General features: G+C 36.9%; 1 protein-coding gene across 3 annotated transcripts in view; it reads left to right on the top strand.

Moving 5' to 3' along the window:
* dock11 (dedicator of cytokinesis 11) overlaps positions 1-22,577 on the top strand; it is a 91,853-nt gene that overhangs the window by 13,815 nt on the left and 55,461 nt on the right. For all 3 annotated transcript variants that reach the window (XM_030161633.1, XM_030161632.1, XM_030161634.1), the window contains exons 6-18: positions 1,361-1,456; positions 1,709-1,843; positions 2,801-2,984; positions 3,949-4,028; positions 6,692-6,775; positions 6,937-7,077; positions 11,116-11,385; positions 16,945-17,067; positions 17,187-17,269; positions 18,464-18,586; positions 18,741-18,817; positions 20,544-20,728; positions 20,895-20,960. In XM_030161633.1, coding sequence (XP_030017493.1) covers positions 1,361-1,456; positions 1,709-1,843; positions 2,801-2,984; positions 3,949-4,028; positions 6,692-6,775; positions 6,937-7,077; positions 11,116-11,385; positions 16,945-17,067; positions 17,187-17,269; positions 18,464-18,586; positions 18,741-18,817; positions 20,544-20,728; positions 20,895-20,960 — 1,647 coding nt within the window. The remainder of the gene's footprint in view (positions 1-1,360; positions 1,457-1,708; positions 1,844-2,800; positions 2,985-3,948; positions 4,029-6,691; positions 6,776-6,936; positions 7,078-11,115; positions 11,386-16,944; positions 17,068-17,186; positions 17,270-18,463; positions 18,587-18,740; positions 18,818-20,543; positions 20,729-20,894; positions 20,961-22,577) is intronic.

Here is a 22,577-nt window from a genome sequence, read left to right as displayed (position 1 = left end):
TTATGTTTTCGGCAGTGCTAATGAACTGTCCCATGATACTTATGAGAAGGAAACACCACACAGACAGGGTTAAGGTCAAATTATGGAGACTGTGATTATGAGAGACCAAGACTTTTTCTAAAATAAATGAATTAGTATGGAAAGTAATGGAAAGTATGGGACAATAATTGATGGGCAGCTTATGTTACTGTAATTTCATAACTAGTAAAGTTAATGTTTTTAGACTAATACAGCACTATAAACTGTTCAGTGTTGATTTAAAGGTACACTATGTAGGATTTCAGAGGATTTATTGCTGAAACATAAAATAATAGTTAATATGTTTTCAGTAATGTATAATCATAGGAACTGTTGTGTTTTCAGTACCTTAAAATGAGCCTCTCATATCCGGAGAGGCAGTGATTCACCAACACACAGTCTGCCATGTTTCTACAGTAGTTCACAGAATGGATTTCCTTTTCATTTTTGCCATTTTATTTCTGGTGACATCCATGCTAAGGTGCATTATTGTCACCTTCTATGTCTGAGCTTGGACTGAAGTAAATATCACTGTAACCCCAAAAGCCTAGAACAGAGTAACCATACACTAGCTTTAATGAGGAACTATTTTGTGGGAGGGGGAGCAGTTTATTCATTAGCCTGCAACATGCAACTTCACCTCAAGATGTAATTAAAGGACCCTTTAATATCATGTTCTGTCTTAACCCATAAAGACCCAGTGCTACTTTTGTGGCAGTTCTCACATAAATTTTTCTCTATATTTAACCTTTCTTAAGTAATTTATCAGCAATGACTGTAATATTATCCTCCTTATTTTGCATTTTGTCAGTGTAAATCGTGTTTCCTTATATTTAATTCACTGATCATATAGATGTTCATAAAAGCTCAGATTAAAGTCGAGGGTTATTATATCAGAAACAGAGAAAAACTGAAGAAAAAGTGACTTTTTCAACAAAGATATCAATAAATGAACATAAAAACAAGTGTCTCCATCCACTGTGATTTATCAAACTTTATGGGTTTTACTGGTGAATCAATGTTGTAGAAGATGACGGTGTTTCCACGTTCACTATGGAGCCTCTGAATGTCCAAATGGGTCATATCTGATGACCATGAAAAGATGACAAACTGCATTTTACACCAATTATTTACATGGATTGATAGGATTAGTGAAACAGGTACTAAACCGTTTAGATCAGTCGATGATATTTGTCGCCAGTGGCTGTTTGGGTCTTTATGGGTTAAAGCTCACTGCCTATCAAGAAGTTTATTATGTAAGAAGTATTAACCTGAATGAACTTGCATACAGTGTTAAAGCCTGCCTGGATCGATATTGAGTATTTGTGCTTGCGGATTTCAGGACACCTCATCACTGTGCTCCCAGAGGGGAGGCATCATGAAGCAGGGTTGGTTACAGAAAGCCAACATCAACAGCAGCCTGTCTGTCTCCATGAGGGTGAGTCACCACCAGACCTCCTGTTATTCACACAATAGAACAACAGCAACACATGTGCATCAGGACACACTCAGGAGAGCATTGTAGCTTGTGTTAAAATGATACAAGTCTTTTTCACCTACTGAGTTATTCTCTGTCACTATATAACACAATCACCACAACACTAGCTTTGTTTTCCTCTAATTCACTAATATGCTTTATTGTGTCAGATATGAATCTTCCTAACTTACTTGGTATTCCTGTGAAATGCAGGTGTTCAAAAGGAGGTACTTCTACCTGTCCCAGCTTCCTGATGGTTCCTATATCCTCAACTCCTACAAGGATGAGAAGAACTGCAAAGACACAAAAGGATCAATCTACTTGGACTCCTGCATAGACGTGGTTCAGGTATAGTTTTGTATTGCCAGAGCTCCAGACATTATTATTCTGAAATAAATTAAAACTCTTTTTTTTTTTTTTTTTTTTTTCTTGTTTTGTGTTTTTTGTAAGCAATCATAATGGTCTTAGGTGGTGATAAGATGAGGGTTCAACAACAGTGCATGTGCAGATAGTGTCATGGGGAAGTTGTTTTTGTGCAACATTTTGCTGAGTTCCAGATGAAGACATCAAACAAAAGCAAAAATAAAAATATTTCTTGGATAGATCTGTCTTTAAGCAACATATTCTTCATATCGGTGTATGATTTCCTCTGAGTCCTTCGAGTCCCGCGTTTGGCACAAGCTTTTGCCTTTGTTAAAGTCTGTGTGTTTCCTCCTGCTGCCACCCTCCTGCGGCTTTGGTAGATACACTGCATTCCACAGACTTGAGCAGCAAAGTCCATTTCTAACAGATTTGAGAGGACTGCTGCTGCTGCTGCTGCTGCTGCTGCTGGCTCATGGCACTGGCTGGTACCTCATTTGGGTTTGCACTGACGACGAGGCTGCCAGGAAGCGTTCAGTTTGATGAACAAAAACTCTGGTGATGAAGGGAAGGATCTGTTGGTTTAAAGGGAAAGCTTGCACAAATATGTTTGTCTGAATGATGTGCAGAACACATTGTGCACCTGAAAGACAGTATTTCTTACTTATATATCCTATATTAAGCATCCGTCTGTAGAAAGGTAATTATAGAGGTGTTTTTCCTCAAGTCTTTACATTTTTGGGGTCAGGAAAATTATATATGCACTTGAGAAGCCTGTGATTTAATCTAAAAGAGATTCTGTTGTGCTGCTCCACATGTGATGTTAATATTATACAGTCACACACTAATCCTTTGTTTGGGGAGATGATAAATGAAAAATAGCACAAAAAAAAAACAACAAAAAAAACTCTAAAAACTAAAATGTAATGATTCTTCCTTCCTTAGAGCCCTAAGATGCGACGTAATGGCTTTGAGCTGAAGATGCAAGACCGCTACAGCCACTTTCTGGCTGCAGATAGTGAAGCAGAGATGGAGGATTGGGTGGCCACGCTGAAACAGGCTCTGCAGAGCAGCACTGAGGCTGGACAGGACAGGAGGAATGGCACAGAATCTCTGGACGGGTCCCTGGGTAAGTTCATGTAAAACTGAAAACATACTCAGACGTACACACTGATTCTGTTTTACTCAGTTGTACAGCAAAATAAGCCATACAGTCATGGCTCATGTAGTGATAATAATAATAATAATAATAATAATAGCATGTTTGATTAATAATAACATGTTTAGACTTTAACTTAAAGCCTGCAGGAATAGTAGCTGTGGTTACAGTAATCTCTGTCAATGGCAGAGCAGTGTGTCCAAAGCTGAATTCTGGTCTGAGCCCTGTGTTATGACATTTTAATGGTTTCCATATTCCATTGATACATGGGCAATAAATAGGTTTAACACTATATCTATGTTTGCTGCCAGAACAGAGTTAGAAATGACAGGCTCTCATATCAGATATAAAGTCTTTTAAAAGATGTTCAGCAGGTTCAAGTAAATCAAAGCTCAAGAATTTGTAGAAAGATTTCAGCTGTTATAACATTTCCATTCTCCCAAATTCTCTAAGGTGGAGGCAGTCGTAGTGAGTTTTTATTCTCTTTCCATGCAAAACACAGCAAGAATGCCAGCAGTTTTAAGCAGTTTGCCAGCATCTTGAAACAAGTGAGGCTTTTTAATGGTACAGTATGTAATAATACGCTGTGCAGAATATTTTGCTGAAACTGAATAGGACCAGATTGGAGAGATTGGAAGGCTGTCCAGAAAGGCAAGGGCAGCTCGAGTTTACTCAGTCCATCACCCACCACCTGGGAGTCAGCAGAATAACGAAAGGCCTCTTTTTAATTTGGCCAGTAGACTGTAAGATATTAGCTTGTCCAAGTGGGGAAAAAAACCCCACAGACGGCCAAACAGGGAACAATTAGGTAACCATGAAATGAGCAGAGCTTTATTGGGCCTGATTTGAGATTGCATGATTTGTTTCCAGACAGGCTCTCATGTGCATCTCTAATACCTTTTATTCACATGTGATCGCTGGCTTGTTCAATCAGATGACGACACAACCAGTCAGGGTAAAGGTGAGAGCCTGTTGGAGAGCCTGGGGAGGAGCCTACACCCGGAACTGATGAAGGTACTGAAGGAATGAATGAACCGATTTTCTGAATTCAGTTTTAAACACACTAGACCTGCATAGTTTGAGGAAAACCTGTAACATGTAATTACATTGTCTTGTGTTGCAATGCAATGTAAGATTTTTATATTGAAGTCTATTTTAGCTACAGGTTTTACAATGTGAAAGATGACTGCTGTCATCTAATCGGATTCCAAAATAATTTCAGAGAACTTTGTTTGCTTTTTGCATTGTCCTCATTCTCTTCTCTGTCTGTAGACATTGCCCAAGATAACTTAGCCAAAACAGTTATATTCAGAACAATAAAATGTGAAATTAACATGTAAAATCAAGTAAAACAGCAATTAAGCATTAATATATAATATACAACAGAATATAAAACAGAAAACAAAAGGAAACCATTCATCATGATAATAATCATTGTTGGGAAAATTATATCAAGACCATTATCCTATCTCTAGCTGAATACATTTAAAGACATTCATGTCCAACTGAAGTATTTCGCAATCATAGTGAAAAAGTAAATCTTGATTAAGCCTATTAAACACCATTTATTTGCTCATACGGTCATAAAATTTGTAAACCATCTGCTACGATGATAAACTAAGTGTATGGATTTAAATCCTTGAAAAAGATGATGGTGTTTAAATTACAGTACATATATTTTGTCTTCATTCATAAGATATAGTTTACAAATGTCTACAGTAGAGGAAACATCTGAAAAAACAGCCCTTTTGTTTGACTGTGTATTTGAGTGAGTTTCCTAAGGCTGATACTGAACAACAGTGTCTATTCCTTCTACTCCTCAGAGACTACACTGCTTTAATATGTCTATAAACATGGAGCTGCACACAGACAACAAAGCCCTCTGTGCTCTTCTGCTGCTGTTTCACTCTGTTTGCTCTGGGCCACTCCAGCACAGTTTCTCCCTCTCTGTGAAAAAGATCACTTGAGTCTGTCTGCAGGCTGGACACAGTCAGAGCAGAAACAAAAGGGGAGGAGACGTAGGAAAGGAGATGGATTAGGGCTCTTACCGTGACCTGGGGGTTTCATTTATTTGTCTCCATTACATGCCCCTCTTTCTCCCTCTGTTGCGAGGCTTGTCTCTCCATCTCTTTCTTCTCTGTCTCTGTTTGCATTGGTTTAAAAGCAGAGAATACAGTAAAAGGGAATTGAGTCATCAGCTTATTTGAGCGTTGTTTTTTTTTTACTGGTTTTGCAATTTTTTTTTCACATTTTTTTTAGAAGTAGCCACAGTGTTATCATGCGGATCACATCAGATGAAAAAACAATAAAATAAGATATGTATTTGTATCAGGCTTCGTACAGGTGCTTGAAATCCTTGAAAATGCTTGAATATCAGTATGTTTTCAACGTCTGAAAAGTTCTTGAATTTTAGTTGAAGTGCTTGAAATAATTACTGTGTAGTACATTTTTAATATTAACTCTGCCAGGTTAGATGCCAAGCCAAAGCTACTCACAGAGAGGTGATACACTTTAAAAAATAAAACTTTATGTCAAAATAGAAAATTAGCGGGTGCTCTCAGGTCGACTCTAGATAAATTTTGATCTTAATCTTTGGCTCTGTGTGAGTGTGCCTGAAGAACACCAAGTGGCTTCCCTTTTTTTGGATAAACTTTATGTAATCCTTTAATTTCTAAACTTTTTGCTATTATGAAACAGAATTTTAGATGTTTATAGCATAATACAATGTAAAAAATAATCATGAGTATATCTACTTCTGTAGATATATATTTTACCACAGCAATAAGGTGCTGTAGTGGAAGCACCCTTAACCCATAAAGACCCAAACAGCCACGAATGACCAAAACCATCTACTGATCTAAAATGTTTATTAACTGTTGATCCACTAATCCGATCAGCACATGCAAATAATTGGTGTAAAATGCAGTTTGTCATCTTTTCATGGTCATCAGGTATGACCCATTTGGATGTTCAGAGGCTCCATAATGATTGTGGAAACACCGTTATCTTCTCCAACATTGATTCACCAGTAAAACCCATGGAGTTGGATCAATGACAGTGGATGGATAAACATGGTTTATGTTCAGTTAATGATATATTTTGCTGAGAAAGTTACTTTTTCTTCAGGTGTCTTTGTCTTTAATATAATATCCCTTAACTTAAATCAGAGCTTTTATGAATATCTACGTGGTCTGTACATTAAATATAATAATATAATAATAATAATAATAATAATAATAATAATAATAATACATTTTATTTGTATAGTGCTTTTCACAGAATTCAAAGACATTTTAAATATAGCAGATAAAAACAGAAACCAAACACATTAAAAACAGATACAAAGCAGGTGCAAAAGGCAGGTATATGAATATAAAACAATTAAATATTAAAATATAGGAAAATACCTGATGTTCACTGAAAAAACACAAAATACAGAGGATTATGTCCTAATAAATTGAGATAATTCATCCAAGAAAAGTTAAATATGGAGAACAAAATATTTTGGAACTGACACAAAAGTAACACTGGGTCTTCATGGGTTAAAAGTGCTTGAAAAGTACTTGAATTTTACCCTGAATAATGTGTGCAAACCCTGTTGTATATTTTAAGTGAACTCAGATATTTTAGAGTGATCAGGTTTCGATAACATTCTAATGACCTCTGTGTTCCTGCAGTATGCCAGAGAGACAGACCAGCTCAATAAGATCAACAGAAATGATGGCAGACAAAAGCTGTTCTCGCTGGATCCCGAGACACAGGTACAGAAGATGCATCTTTTAAAGCTTAGGTTTCTTATGATTTATTTATTTCAGTATCGATTGTGACTGTTGGAGTTCTCTTCCACTTTCTAACTGTTCCCTTGCCCTCTTTGCATTTATCCTCGCTCTTGCTGCCTCCTCCTTTCCTGTCTGATTTCCAGCGGCTGGACTTCTCAGGCATCGAGCCCGATGTGAAGCCATTCGAGGAACGTTTTGGTCGTCGAATAGTGGTCAGCTGCCACGATCTGACCTTCAGTCTGCAGGGCTGCGTTAGCGAGAAGGGTGACGGCGTCCTCACCAACGTATGTTTGTTCAAGCTCACTTAATTTTTTCATCAAATGAAAACAACAACAAGGATGTAAAAGAACATTTGAATACAGTAATGTGATGGACATAATCACTACCAACAACAACTTTTCTACTACACACAACAGGTACAATCTCAACCAAAAAAGTAGGTACTCAAGTATATAAGTACATAAAGTAAAGGTCTTGGGGAAAAAATTGCAGTTTTGGAAAAAGTCTGGAATTTTTATTTGGATAAAGAGCAAGCACAATGTAATATTTTGTAAGTCCTGCTTTTAGAGCCAAAACAGCTCTGACCTGAAGCATGGAGTCCATTAGACCTTTGAAGGTATGCTGTGGTATTTAGCACCAACACGTCAGCAGCAAATCCTTTAAATCTCCTAAGTTGTGACATTTGGTCTCTGCGGATCAGATTTATTTGTTCAACACATCCCCATGTTTAGACTGATATCAGGTTGTCCTTCCTTGGACTACCCCACAAGATGGTCTGACCTAATCATTTGGCCATCAACATTTGGCGCCTATTTTGCTGCTTCTAATGAATCAACTTTAAGGATTAATTGTTCACTTATTACCTCATACATACCACCGACTAAAAGGTGGCATTGCAGTCAACATTACAACCACCTCATCTGTTAATGGTGATATTAATATGGCTGATCAGTGTAACAACAGTGATTTCAATCAATATAAGAAAAACTTTCAATGTTTTCTAAGATAGTTTTCTTGAAATATTCAGACTAATTGAAAATCTTAATACTGTCAGTCATTGTAGCGATGAACAGCAAGTGCATTTTTTTTGCACATTTGGGGCAACATGGTGGTTAGAGAGTAGTGGTTGGATTCCTGGTGGAGTTTGCGTGTCTTCCACATGTCGTGCAGGTTTCCTCATGGTCCTCCAGTCCCCCCCCCCCCATCAGAAGCATGTATGCTAGGTTAATTCCCGTCCAGTGCCCTTGGCCATGATACTGGCTTAGATCTGGAGCTAGTCCCGAGACATTGTATAGTGGTGGTCCACTGCTAAAAGTCAAAGTCAGCTGTATTGTCAATTTTGCCATATTGCATATAGAAAACTGAAATTATAAAGCTATAAGGCCCCACAGTGCAAAATGAACAATAGAAAAAAATGCTAAAAAATAGCATAGAATATAACTATAAACAGAATATAACTTTAAACAGCAGGGGGTTGAGGAAACAATAAAGATGCAGCAGTGAAGTTACACAGATGAGGTATTGGTAATAGATGAGTTAATGCACTAGAATGGGTAGAACTCAGAGAATGAATTTCTGAACAGGGACAATAAGGGTGAATTTACTTTTCATGATACACAGCTTTTATTTTTACACCACAGAGCTTCCAACAGCTTCACTCTCTTTAGTTCTGCCCCAGATAATATACCTCCATAATTCATGTCGGCCCGTCTAGTAGGCCGAGAGGTGAAGAGGACAACACAACTAGATCATGTCGTGTGCTGTTTCATGTGAAATCAGTTTATAAGAGCTAAGCAATGCACAATTTCAACTACGGTCCTACATTGTACAGTGAGTTTAATAAATTCGGAAAGTTATGCAAGAAGTCAGTCTCACTGGTGAAATTATCTCAATGCAAGATAAATGAAATGCTCTTGGAAGCATGAGACAGCAGTTTAGAGTGTGTATGTGTGTGTGTGTCTTGCCTTTGTCAGAGTGCATCGTTTTAGCCATAAAACATTAAGTTAGACCTCCTCCTCCTGCTGCTGCTTGGTAGTGCATTAGAGGCACTGGTAGGAGATTTGAACATATTTGTGGCTTGGAAACAGCGTGCACTATTTTCCCTCCCCTTCTTCCACAGTCTCAGATTGGTTTTAATGTTTACTGCATAGACTAAGTCCCGGTGTGCAAACATTAAACATCTTGGCATAAAAGTGTGGGTTGTGCTCCTGTAATGCCGACATATTCTTCCAGGTGTAATTTGTTTTAGTAGACTGATGGTGCTGCTAGTGTTTATTACTTTGTGTTCTTGTTACAAATACAGAACTTACTAAAATATACAAGTGTACAAATGTAATTATTGCAGAAGTAAAAAGGCAAGCAGGTGTAAGTCCAATAGAACAAGGACTCAGTGTATTTGATGTGAGCAGTAACACTCAATAGATCAGATACAAAGGCAGAAAATATTAAAATATATTATACTCAAAAATGTAGAAATGCACCATGTGTACTCTGCAGGTACAAACAATCCTAGATGAAATATACTGAAATTGAGGATCAGGCCTATTGCCCTGGATAAAAATCACCTGGAATTTCAAACTCACCATCTGACCTGTCAATCCTTTCTGATTATCTTTGAGTCGCGTCTAGTTCCTTTGTCTAAGACAGGAGTTTTAAACTCATTTTAGTTCAGGGGCCACATTCAGCCCAATAGGATCTGACGAGGGCCGGACCGGTAAAATAATAATACTGAAATAAATACAATTATATTACATCTACAAAGTTTCCTTAAAAATGTGAATAATATGAAGATCCTGAAATGTCTTAAGAAAAATAATTGCAATTTTAACAATATTTAAGCTCAGTTTATCATTTACACATGTGCATTACAACTTACAGATCACAGTGGATCTACAAATACACAAAACATTTAGTAACAGGCAAAATATTGTTAAAATTCCACTTCTGTTAAGACAATTCAGGTTATTCATATTTTTGGGTCATTTGTAAATGTAAGTATTTTCATGTAATTTTACTTAAAGAGAAAAATTTGGAGTTGTCATTATTTATATGTTATTATGCTATTATTTTACTGGTCTGACCCACTTTAGACCACATTGGTCTGTCTGTGGAACCTGAGCTAAAAGGATTTTAACATCCTTGACTGTTAATATCTTCAGTCTAATTTTTGCATTTCACAAATCCATCCCTCGGGCCAGATTGGACCTTTTGGCAGGCTGTATGTTTGACACCTGTGGTCTAAAATATGACAAAATTATATCTGCATCACTGTTAGGAAAGAGCATGGCCATCAGTCTGCTTCAGTCTGGTTCTAAGGATCCACCAGAGCTGAATCCAAGACTCTCCACCAGCTCCACCAATGGTTTTAAGTACAAACCAGTACTAGACTTGCATGAGAACTTGCACTGATAAATCAAGACTGGGTCAGATCACCTGTTGACTACCTGTCTATGAGGTGATAGATTCTGGCAGATATTGCTGCTGTCAGGGGCCAGCTCAGATGTTTGCCACTAATATGTTATAGAATTTGAGAAAATGGAAATGTAACACTTGTTTATGTGATTAGTGGAATAAACCATGATACTGAGACTGTCTTTTCTGACACTGTTTTTATAAATTATTGCACCAAGTATTGCTCCTGAGTATCATAATACTCACACTCACTCCACCCTTTATTTGGTAGGTTTTCTGTTGTTTCCAGTTTCAACTGTATTATCATCACTATTTTCTTGTTTTATTTCTTTTATTTCAAATAAGCCCCTCACTTAAGTATATTCCAAAACGAAATCAACAAGTCAGGTGTGGTGTTTATAAGTTTCATTGAGCATGTATGTATTTAGCCTTTTTATTATATGTAACTTAAAGCTCAGTGATTTTCCGTATATGTGCTGTCATATATTTTCATTCAATTTATTTGTTTCGAACAGAAGAAAAAACAAAACATTTATGTGTACAAGGAACTAATAGCAGAGCAAATACATACATAAATAGAGGTGATCAAGACAATATAGCAATTAGCATGTACACTAGTAATAACAACATAAATTCAATACGTATTGCTTGAAAAGCAGTGGGAAGAAGAAAACTTATTAAATCCCACTCCCAGCTCTCATTTATAAAACAAAACATTACTTTTGCTTCCTTGATATAATTATATAATGGCATGAAGTCCAACAAATATGTATCCCAGTCCAACATACTGAAAGTAAAGGTCAGGGTTCAGTTCTCAACCAGTGAATGAAATAAAGCTACTTTAAAATGTCACTATTCTAACAGTATGGAACGTACAAAAAGCCCTTTATCATTTCTCTGTTGAACTCCAGGTGGAACCATTCTTCATCAGCCTCGCTCTCTTCGACGTATCCAAGAGCTGTAAGATCTCAGCGGACTTCCACGTGGACCTGAACCCGGCCTGTGTGAGAGAGATGCTCACCGACGCCTCGGGCCAGCTCTCTCCTTCATCCGACTCAGAGGGCGGAGGGGGAGCGAGGGAGGGAGGAGGAGGAGTCATGGTGAACGGAGACTCAGTGAAAGGAAACGGTTTGCCTGTTCTTCAGAGAGTGGCCGAGGCTCTGCTGCGCTTCCCTACACAGGTAGAAACATGTTTCACCTCAGATGGTTATCTGACAGAGGAAATGACTTACCCTGAATCAGAGACAATGAACAACAGCTAAATCACTCATGTTTCATTGGTGTGGTTTTAGATGTGAGTGTCACAGTATTACTTTATTATGTGCAGTACATGTTAGGAAATAGATATCATGTAACACTCAAAAACCTTAACAACCAGCAACCTAAAGTCGAAAATAATGTACTGCTCTACTTATCCTATTAGTACATTTAACCCATAAAGACCCAGTGCTACTTTTGTGGCTCTTCCCAAATGAATTAGTCTCTCTATTTAACCTTTCTTAAGTGATTTATCACTATTTATTGTAATATTTCCCTCTATGTTTTGCATTTTTCACTGTAAATAATGTATTTTCCTATATTAAATTTCCTATATTCAATTTAGATGTTCATGAAAACTCAGTAAATTCAAAGATTTTTATATCAAAACAGAGAAAACTGAAAAAAAAGTGATTTTTTACAATAAAATATATCATTAACCGAACCTAAAAACAAGTGTCTCCATCCACTGTCATTGATCCAACTCCATGGGTTTTACTGGTGAATCAAAGTTGTAGAAGATGACGGTGTTTCCACGTTCATTACGGAGCCTCTGAATGTCCAAATGGGTCATATCTGATTACCATGAAGAGATGACAAACTGTATTTTACATCAATTATTTGCATGCATCGATATTGATATTGTATTGAAAAAATTCTAGTAATATGCACTTTTTCAGCTTCTCTGCTGCGTCAGATATGACTCATTTGGATTCATTTGTGAATATGGAAAGAGTGTCATCTTCTGTAGCATTCACCAATAAAACCCATGTAGTTTGATACATGACAGTGGTTGTAGACACTTGTTTTAACGTTCAGTAAATAATATATTTTGCTGAATAAGTCACTTTTTCTTCAGTTTTTGTATAATATTCCTTGAATTTTGTCTGAGTTTTAATGAACATCTACATCAGGGGTGGCTAATGCTGGTCCTCCAGAGCCACTATCCTGCATGTTTTAGATGTCTCCCTCTTCCAGCACACCTGACAGAAGTTATCAGGCTTCTACAGAACCTGATGATAGGCTTATCATTTGAATCAGGTGTGTTGGAAGAGGGATACATCTAAAACATGCAGTAGAGTATTTCTCCAGGACCAGGGTTGGCCACCCCTAATCTACATTGTCAGTAAATTAAATATTAAAAAATACCCTAAAAAATAAAATACTAAATAATGAATTGAGGTAAATATCCTAGGAAAGGTTAAATGTAGAGAATAAATAGTTCCAGGTCTTTAAGGGTTAATAAATCCAAGCCTGTCTTCATTCATTCATTGTTTGTTTATATATAATCTGTGAAAATCCAGATGAATCTAAATTCTGTTTAAACTCTAGTGGATTTTAAAGTGGAAAAATTACCTTTGTTTAATTTTTTTTGATTGGTTTAATGTTGTTTAATTACAAAGAAAAAGTCACACCGTCTGTAGTTTGTTTGTCAGGCAGAGTGTTTGGAAAGCCTCTCATCCTGTCGGTTTTGGAGGTTTTGCTAGCGTGGGTTTGTTGATGTGAAACTGGTTCCATTCCTCTTCATTTTGTTGAGCTGCTCTGGTGATCATACTAATTAAGCCGCATGGAGAAGTAGCTCGAAATGAACATTAGTGGCTGCGGGTAGCTCTTCCTTTATTTCATTTTGGGCTTTCTAAGCATAAGGAACTGCTGGGTGCCTCCTGTCAATAACGTTCTCTTTGTAGCTGTTAGTTTTCAAGGGTTTAGAGTTATGTATATAGCTGCTTTAGACAGTGCTTTCTCTTCTAATGCATTTCAAGGTTAAGAAGTACTCCTGTCACATTCTTTTGATATATTTGACATTCATCAGCGAAAACATTTAACCATATTTTTTCATCTCCGAGAATCTAAAAGTGCTTGAGATTAACCCATAAAAGAAGGACAGTGAGTAGCAGACTACATCAATCCCAGCAGTTACACAAAATACTTATTTTAACCCATAAAGACCCAGTGCAACTTTTGTGGCAGTTCCCAAAGGACTTTTTCTCTATATTTAACCTTTATTAAGTGACTTATCACCATTTCTTCTAATATTATCCTCTGTATTTTGTGTTTTTTCAGTGAAAATCAAGTATTTTCCCATATTTAATTTACAGATCACGTAGATGTTCCTCAAAGCTCAGATTAAAGTTGATGGTTATAACATCAGAAACAGAGAAAACTGAAGAAAAAGTGACTTTTTCAGTAAAATATATCATTAACCGAACCTAAAAACAAGTGTCTCTATCCACTGTCATTGATCCAACTCCACGGATTTTACCAATGAATCAACGTTGTAGAAGATGACGGTGTTTCCACGTTCACAATGGAGCCTCTGAATGTCCAAAGGGGTCATATCTGATGACCATGAAGAGATGATAAATTACATTTTACACCAATTATTTACATGGATTGATAGGATTAGTGGATCAACAGGTATTTAACAGTTTACATCAGTAGATGCTTTTGGTCGTTGGTGGATGTTTGGGTCTTTATGGGTTAAAACATCAGCTTCAAACCCACTAAAAAACTTCAATGGGTTTACTTTATGAAGAGGCCATTCAGGCTGATCCTAAACAAAGATTTCCAAGTGATAAAAATGTGCAGTATGATAATTTGATGCTTCAAAGAAATGGAAAATGACAGCATTTCAGACTGAATCCAATACTCCTCAGTCATACGCTTTCTTAGCTTATGAAGCATGATTGGATGCAAACGTTTGTGCTGCCTTTCTAAAAAAATGTCCTTACACAGCTCGGTGAAGTGACACACTGCTGAATTGTCATTTCTATCTAGAACAAACCTATTTACTCCCTGACTACAGCTGGCTAGAATGGGAAAATGGATAAGTAATGCTCTGATATCCTCTGGATGACTAAATGACTAAATGGTGAATATGAGAAGACTAAATGGTAGGTAATTAGGGTGGCTAAATGTTAGAGTTCTTTACCAAAATACTTGCTAACAGTACATCCATTTCTTTCTTTTAATCAAAGTGCTGTGCTGTTCAATTTCATGCCATTGTAGTATTTCCAGATGGTGACTTTGTTTGCAGACAATCCTCGATCTACATCCAGATTTCTAAACTTTAAAAGGATCCACATGAAGGGATTTAAGAATCTGTGGTTTGCCAGATTAGTGATGTTTGATCTGTTCTTGGTGGTGTAAGTTTTGTGTTTTGTCACTTCTTTTTGCCTTGTTTAAGTCTAAAGTTTATTTAGGAAAGAATAATGCCCATGTTTGAGTGTTATTCTTGGCTCACCGTCTCAAGTCTTGTGTGTTCCCACTGGTGGTGTGTGATCAGCATACACAGTCTATTCCTCACCTCTGGGTTCTTGGCCCATTAATCTGATTAAGTCACTTAGCTAGACTGGTGCCTGCTCTAAATTGGAGGCTGCTAGGATATAAAATTCAAAAACACACAAACATGCATGCACACACACACACACGCACCAGGGATGGATAGAGGAGAATTAGCCTCAGTCGCTAGTGCAGAAATCATTGACTATGTTCCCAAAACTTTCCTCTTTTTGCTCTTTTTCAGTGTTCCCAACTAAGCAGTTGATATGGATATGAAGGATGAATATTGCACTAATGTTGTCATTTGCATATAGTAGTGCTCACATTAACATAAACTGACCCCAGGACATGCTTGAAATACTCATTTATATTTCATTCCTTCAGCCACATAGTTGAGAATGTTGTTGCAATATTTGCACACGTCTGCAAACCTACCAATATCTAAGTCTTTCATAATTTTTAAGACTAGCTGTACAGTCGCGGAAAAATTATTAGACCATTAAAAGTCATCAAAAACAATGGTTATGTAATCAAGTACTAACTCCTGTGTGTATCATGTGACTAAAACGGACAGAAAAGAAAACATGGAATGCCTAAAAGCACTGTTTTTGTCAGTACAATGCCATAGATATTGATGTGAGAACTTAAGTGATTTTAGTTATAATCAAGAAAACATGGTAGATGGCTAGATATCAGCTCTGAAATTAAACTCTTATGAGACATTTTTATTATCATTATATTTGTCCAAACAAATGTACCTTTAGTTGTACCAGGCATTAAAATGAACAAGAAACTGAAGAAAACAAGGAGTGATCTAATAATTTTTTCCGTGACTGCATTTCTCCTCTGACCATATGTGTGAGTGTTTTGTTTTGCACGTGCATCTCTGCTACACACTTTCAGACAGTTGACTATTAGATGTGTGTACAACACACAGAGCTGACCAACAAAAGTGAAGCGAAATTGCTAATGAGATGCATATTCTGTCCAACAAATGCTCCTAAAATTGGAATAGTATCTGCATATCCCACATGTCTTACTTGGAAACTGCTCCATTCAGAAAAAGGCCTATTTCTAGATATCCAAAATGAAACATGCTTTTTACGTGACAAGTATATTAGTGTGGTTATAAACCTAATGAAATTGAAGGTTGAAACCTGTAACACAATCTGGAAGCTGCAGACTTTAAGATGGAACTGAAGGTTTGTGTGTCTAATTTATAGACTCAACATTGTGTTCAAGCAGCCGACATCTGTGAAAGTACTACACACATATGCACACACTTACAAACACATGCATACAAGCAGCAGGCTTTACATCTATGATTAGTGCGCTATTATGGGTCTGTAGACCTACAGTTTAATTTAAGTGCATTGGGTGTGGTCCAAGGACAGAACCTCCACCTCTTCTTCTATCTCTTTACTACATCAGCAGCTTTTTCAAAAAGCCACAGTCTCTGGTCCAGGTTATTACATAATTCACTAATCTAATCTATTTGTCTGGAGTCAAATATTAATACTTTACTTTGTTTTCCAGCTACATGCTAGCAGAAGTGGTTTATGTTTTCGGAAAAAGAGCTCTGACACTGTTTACGCGTAATTGTTGAAAATAACAAATGTGCAAAATGTTGGAGGATGGAAATGGGTAGCAAATCATAATGTGAGTGATCCAAACCAAATGCTGCTGTTCGTGCCCGGGTTAGTAATATGAACATGAGTGAATGAAGACAGATGGGGAAGAATTGACAGCAGCTTGGTTTGCAGTGTTACCACGGGGTGAGTCTGTCTGACTGGCACATGGTTAGTCTCTTTTTGAGAGGGTGTGAAATTGAAGTCTGCAATTTAAAGCTGTATCAGCCTCGACAGTGTCCCTCAGGTTGTCAGTTTGTAGCATTAGCGTGGTTTTATATGAATCTTATTTTGTCCCTTAGAAATTGCTTGTGTTAACTGACACTACACGTTTAAGACAGACCCATCTCACCAGGTCAAAAATAGACGTTAGCCCCATGTGGTTTTCCTGTATAACTTTGACAGCAGCCACTTCCCCTGCCACTTGCCTTGTAGAGAAGCAGTGGAGAAAAATGAACTACTGGTACTAAATGATTTCCCATCTAGTAGTAGTTTTTATTTTTGTAATGAAAAGTGAATTGGTTGTACACTGTACACAACACTAAATGGCCTCCTCACTCTTGTTTCTTTCAGGGTATCTTCTCAGTAACTAACCCCCATGCTGATATTTTCCTTGTGGCGCGTGTGGAGAAAGTGTTACAGAACGGCATCACCCACTGTGCCGAGCCATACATCAAGACCTCAGACATCAGCAAGGTCCACTGCGCTTTTCTCTGTTACACAAACACATGGCCCAAACTAGCGTAGCGTTCCAGTTTAACCTTCTGTCTCTGCTTTTTGTCCATATTGATTTTGTCTTTTCTGTTTTTTCCCAGACTGCTCAGAAGGTGCTCAAAGCTGCCAAACAGACATGCCAGCGCCTGGGCCAATACAGGATGCCATTTGCCTGGGCTGCCAAGTAAGACAGGAATAATCTATGATTCAAACTATTACTCAGAATAAATCTGTTTGGATTTGTTTGTTGGAAAAATACTACACACAAAGGCACACTCATTATCAGATAATGGATTTGATTAGATTAATTTCAAATGATATATACAGGCGCATTAGAAATCAGGATAGTTTATTGGCATGAAAGTTTCAGGAGATAATGCCAAAGCATCACTATATAATGCTCTATATTAATAATAATAGATGCAATATGGATGAAAACTGTATACGTAATTATAAGCTCTGAAATTAACGAAAGGTTTCCAAAATGCAGAAATTGTTACCCGCTGCCTCTTTTTCCAGGTGAAAACTTTTCTTTTTCATTCAACAAGCTTTTCTATTTAGCCTTGACAAGTATTGTACAACTGTACAAAAATATGCCGTATGAATATTAGACTACAAATGCAATAAATAGTGATTTAAACAATATAAGAAAGACAGGGAAGGTAGAAGAAAGTAAAAAAAAAAAGCAGTCATCAAATCTGTCATTTATATTCTTGATATCCAGTAAAAAGTAGATTTTTCTTATGCAAATATTCAACATTAAATACAGGAAAGGGCAAAAGAGAACATTGCTTAATTTTTGATTGACATATTATCTGTGTTATTTAGTGATTGAGATGCACATACAGTGTAAGTGTCATTGATGTCATGTCCATACACTGCCCACCCAAAATAATTTAAAAAAACTCCACATGCAATAATTTATTGGACCGCCTTTAGCTTTGATTACAGGACACTTTCACCACGGCATAAAGGATGCCACACAGTATTTATGCAATGTCACAATAAAATGTCTCTACATTTTTTATGTCCATAGTGGATTAATGATTTGCCAAGATCTTGTATTGATTATTGGAGTCAGACCACTGTGTAAAGTCTCCAGCTGATGCCAAAGATTCTCATTAGGGTTCAGGTCTGGACTCTGTGGTGGCCAATTTATGTGTGAAAATGATGTCTCACAAGGCCGATGAGGCTGATAGATCCTTGCAGTGTCCAGTTTTTATGTTCTATAGCACATGAAAGAACTCATGTTAATCTTTGTAGCAATTATAAAAGGGATGGCTCACAATTATTTGCTTCATTAAATCCAATAAGTCAGTCTTGCGTATTCTAATCAGTGTAATATTAACTTATACAAACCCCTGTTGTGTCCTTTTAGGCAGGTGTTCAAAGACGCTCAGGGCAGCCTGGACATGGATGGGAAGTTCTCTCCTCTCTACCGTCAGGACAGCAGCAAAATCTCCACCGATGACATCCTCAAGCTGTTGGCCGACATCAGGAAGTGAGTCATCGCCACTCAAATGCGTTTCCATATTTATATCTCATAAAACTTTACATTGTCATACAACTTTCCAACTTGGAATTTACTTCTTAACATATCGTGTATAAAAAGGATGTGTTGAGATTAGACTGTAACTTCTGTTTGTCTATTGCAGGCCTGAGAAGAGCAAACTTCAGACCATCCCTGGACAGTTGAATGTCACTATTGAGTGTGTTCCACCTGACTTCTCAAGTAAGTCATGACAGAAACTCTCCTGTTATCTAAACATTTGTCCTTATGTAACAGGATGAAGTTAGGTGCCTACCTTAAAAGTAAAACACAGCTCAGTATATATACTGTACCAAAGACCTTTCATATATAAATACAGTACTTTAGACTGAGATGAGATATAATATTTACATTAAATGCCAGCTGTACTTAACATTGTCAGCATGCTGTAGTTAAATTCAGAATGTTTATATTATTATTATTATTATTATTATTTCAATGTGTAGTTTTTGAGTCATACTCTACTGTATTATGTATTGTGCATAAAGGGCTTCACCATGTTTACATTCAGCCCCTGTTCAACTCATCTCAAATGCAATACATCAAACACACCAGGATCAAACAGTAGAATAAATGCAAAGGCCAAAGGTGGCGTTCTTCCACAATGTATACGACAAAGTAATAAATGTATGCTGTGTTTTGGAGGCTTGCCTTGAACAAAGGCAGGCTAGTGACAAATGAAGTCTCAAAGGAAATGTACTGATAGGGAGTGAAAAGAGAAAACATTTTAAGTGTAATTGAATTTTACTGTGATCTGGAAGGAGGACAGTGAGTAGTAGACTGCATCAATCCCAGCAGCTACACAAAATGCTTATATTAACCCATAAAGACCCAGTGTTACTTTTGTGGCAGTTCCCAAATGATTTTTTCTCTGTATTTAACCTTTCATAAGTCATTTATCATCATTTATTATAGTACTGTTCTCTGTGTTTTGCATTGTTTCAGTTAAGATCATGTATTTTTCCATATCTAATTCACTGATCATGTACATGTTCATAAAAAGCGTACATTAAAGTTGAGTGTTATTATATCAGAAACAGAGAAAACTGAAGAAAAAGTGACTTTTTCAGTCAAACCTATCATTAACTGAACATATGCTAAGTGTCTCCATCCACTGTCATTGATCCAATTTCATGGGTTTTACTGGTGAATCAGTGAGCAGTTTATTCATTAGCCTGCAACATGCAACTTCACTTCAAGATGCAATTAAAGGACCCTTTAATATCATGTTCTTTCTTTACCCATAAAGACCCAGTGCTATTTCTGTAACAGTTCTCACATAAATTTTTCTCTATATTTTAACCTTTCTTAAGTAATTCATCACCAATGATTGTAATATTATCCTCCTTATTTTGCGTTTTGTCAGTGTAAATCATGCGTTTCCCTATATTTAATTCACTAATCACGTAGATGTTCATAAAAGCACAGATTAAAGTCGAGGGTTATTATATCAGAAACAGAGAAAACTGAAGAAAAAGTGACTTTTTCAGTCAAACCTATCATTAACTGAATATAAAAGCAAGTGTCTCCATCCACTATAATTTATCAAACTCCATGGGTTTTACTGGTGAATCAATGTTGTAGAATATGACTTTGTTTCCATGTTCACTATGGAGCTTCTGAACGTCAAAATGGGTCATATCTGATGACCTTGAAAAGATGACAAACTGCATTTTACACCAGTTGTTTACATGTATTGATAGGATTCGTGGATCAACAGGTACTAAACAGTTTATATCAGTCGAAGGTTTTGGTCATTGGTGGAGGTTTGGGCCTTTATGGGTTAAGATTAAAAGTGGGAATTTTTTAATGGTAATATTTATATATATTCAGTAATTTGACTACGTGGTGAAAAATTAAAACTCAGTACAAATGGATGTCTTCATTAGTTACGTTCTCTGTCCAACAGATACAGTCACGTCCTCTTACATTCCTGTCAAGCCCTTCGAGGACGCCTGTGAACGGGTTTCGGTGGAAATCGAAGAGTTTTTGCCAGAGGAGGCCAAGTACAACTACCCCTTCACCACATACAAGAACCAACTCTACATCTACCCCCTTCAGCTTAAATACGACAACCAGAAGACCTTCACTAAGGTGTGTGACTCTGACTGATGAATATGAAAACCCGCCAGCAAGAGTATGTGTGTGAGTGTGTAAGAGAGAATGACACACATTTGACTGATTGGACAAACTCACTCTCTCTGATTATTTTCTTGGCTGTGTGCACTGATTTACTGATGCAGTGTTTTCTCCATGCCAGGCTAGAAACATTGCAGTCTGTATCCAGTTCCGAGACTCAGATGAAGAAGGGACAATCCCTCTGAAGGTGAGTTATATTGTATATAGTTGTTAGTAACAGAATTATATCAATTGTATGTGATGTAGGAGCACTTTGTATCAGTCTGTGTTGTCTTTGTGTTTGACTTGAAGTTACATCAACAAACTATAAACCATGCAACATCTAATCCAATTTTATTTATAAAGCACTTTAAAGATAACCACAGTGGCCTCCAAAAAGGCCATTACAAGGAACTGGCTCAAAACTGATGCATCCCGTGAGGATCAGCGGCTATAGCTATCATAGAGGAAATCTACTCTATGGAAAGATTGACTTATTACCAACAGCTCAAGGAACATATTTTCATAAAATGCTGGAGAAAATGGCTGGACTATAAACAAAACACTGCATAATTACTGCTGTCTGTCATTTAAATATTTTGTGTTCAACCAGTGACCCCTAGTTTCTGTGTTATATTGTCTGTTGATAAAACAAATAAAAATAAAGTATAAAAAAAAACAAAGAACCACAGTGGACCAAAGTGCTGTACAGAAGCCTGAAAGCACAGTGAATAAAATTAATCAAACATTAAGAAACAATAAAATCAAATAAATAAAACAAGATCAAATATAACAACTTAAGCAAAATGTCAACATTGCAAGTGTGTCAAAAAGCCAAAGAGAACAGGTGGGTTTTAAGAAGAGACTTAAAACAGGCAATGAGGAGGCCTGCCTGATATGCAAAGGCAGATCGTTCCACAATCTGGGACCAGCAACAGCAAAGGTCTGATCTCCTCAGAGCTCACACTTTGTTCTCGGCACCACTGAGAGCAGCTGATCAACTGATCTCAGAGAGCGAGTCGGTGTGTAAGTGTGAAGGAGCTCAGAGAGGAACTATAGAGGAGGAACATAATCATTCATATCATACAGCATTTGTTTTAAATGAATCATGCTCACAAAACAACAAAAATAAGCACTGTATACTTTGAGTGCTGCAGAAACATTGTATTTGAAGGTAATTTGATTATCTAATTCAATGATACCACAGCTTTATTTATTTAGATTTTATCAAATCACACCAAAGAACCATGAGCCCATGCTTCAGTCAAATGACTTATTAAACAAATGTGATTACAACTGGAAAAAAGTAAAAGATATGTCAGTGTTTTCTATTATCTGAGGATTAAAACTGAGGACCCACCTCTAACTTCCAAACATAAAAAGGCAAAAGATGATTAACCCATAAAGACCTGAACATCCACCAATGACCAAAACCATCTGATATAAACTATTTAATACCTGTTGATCCACTAATCCTATCAATACATGTAAATAATTGGTGTAAAATGGAGTTTGTCATCTTCTCATGATCATCAGATATGACCCATTTAGATGTTCAGAGGCTCTATAGTGAACGTGGAAACACCGTCACCTTCTATAACATTGATTCAGTAGTAAAATCCATGGAGTTGGATCAATGACAGTGGATGGAGACACTTGGATTATGTTCAGTTAATGATATATTTTACTGAAAAAGTCACTTTTTCTCAAGTTGTTTCTGTTTTTGGTATGATAACCATCAAATGTAATCTCAACATGAAGATTAAAGTACATCATCACTGAAGTAAATATAGGAAAATACACAATTTTTACTGAGAAATTGCTA

Source organism: Sphaeramia orbicularis, chromosome 18 (genome assembly GCF_902148855.1).
Source record: "Sphaeramia orbicularis chromosome 18, fSphaOr1.1, whole genome shotgun sequence".
Classification (NCBI taxonomy): domain Eukaryota; kingdom Metazoa; phylum Chordata; class Actinopteri; order Kurtiformes; family Apogonidae; genus Sphaeramia; species Sphaeramia orbicularis.
Note: the sequence above shows the minus strand (reverse complement) of the source record. Positions and strands in the feature narration are given on the sequence as shown.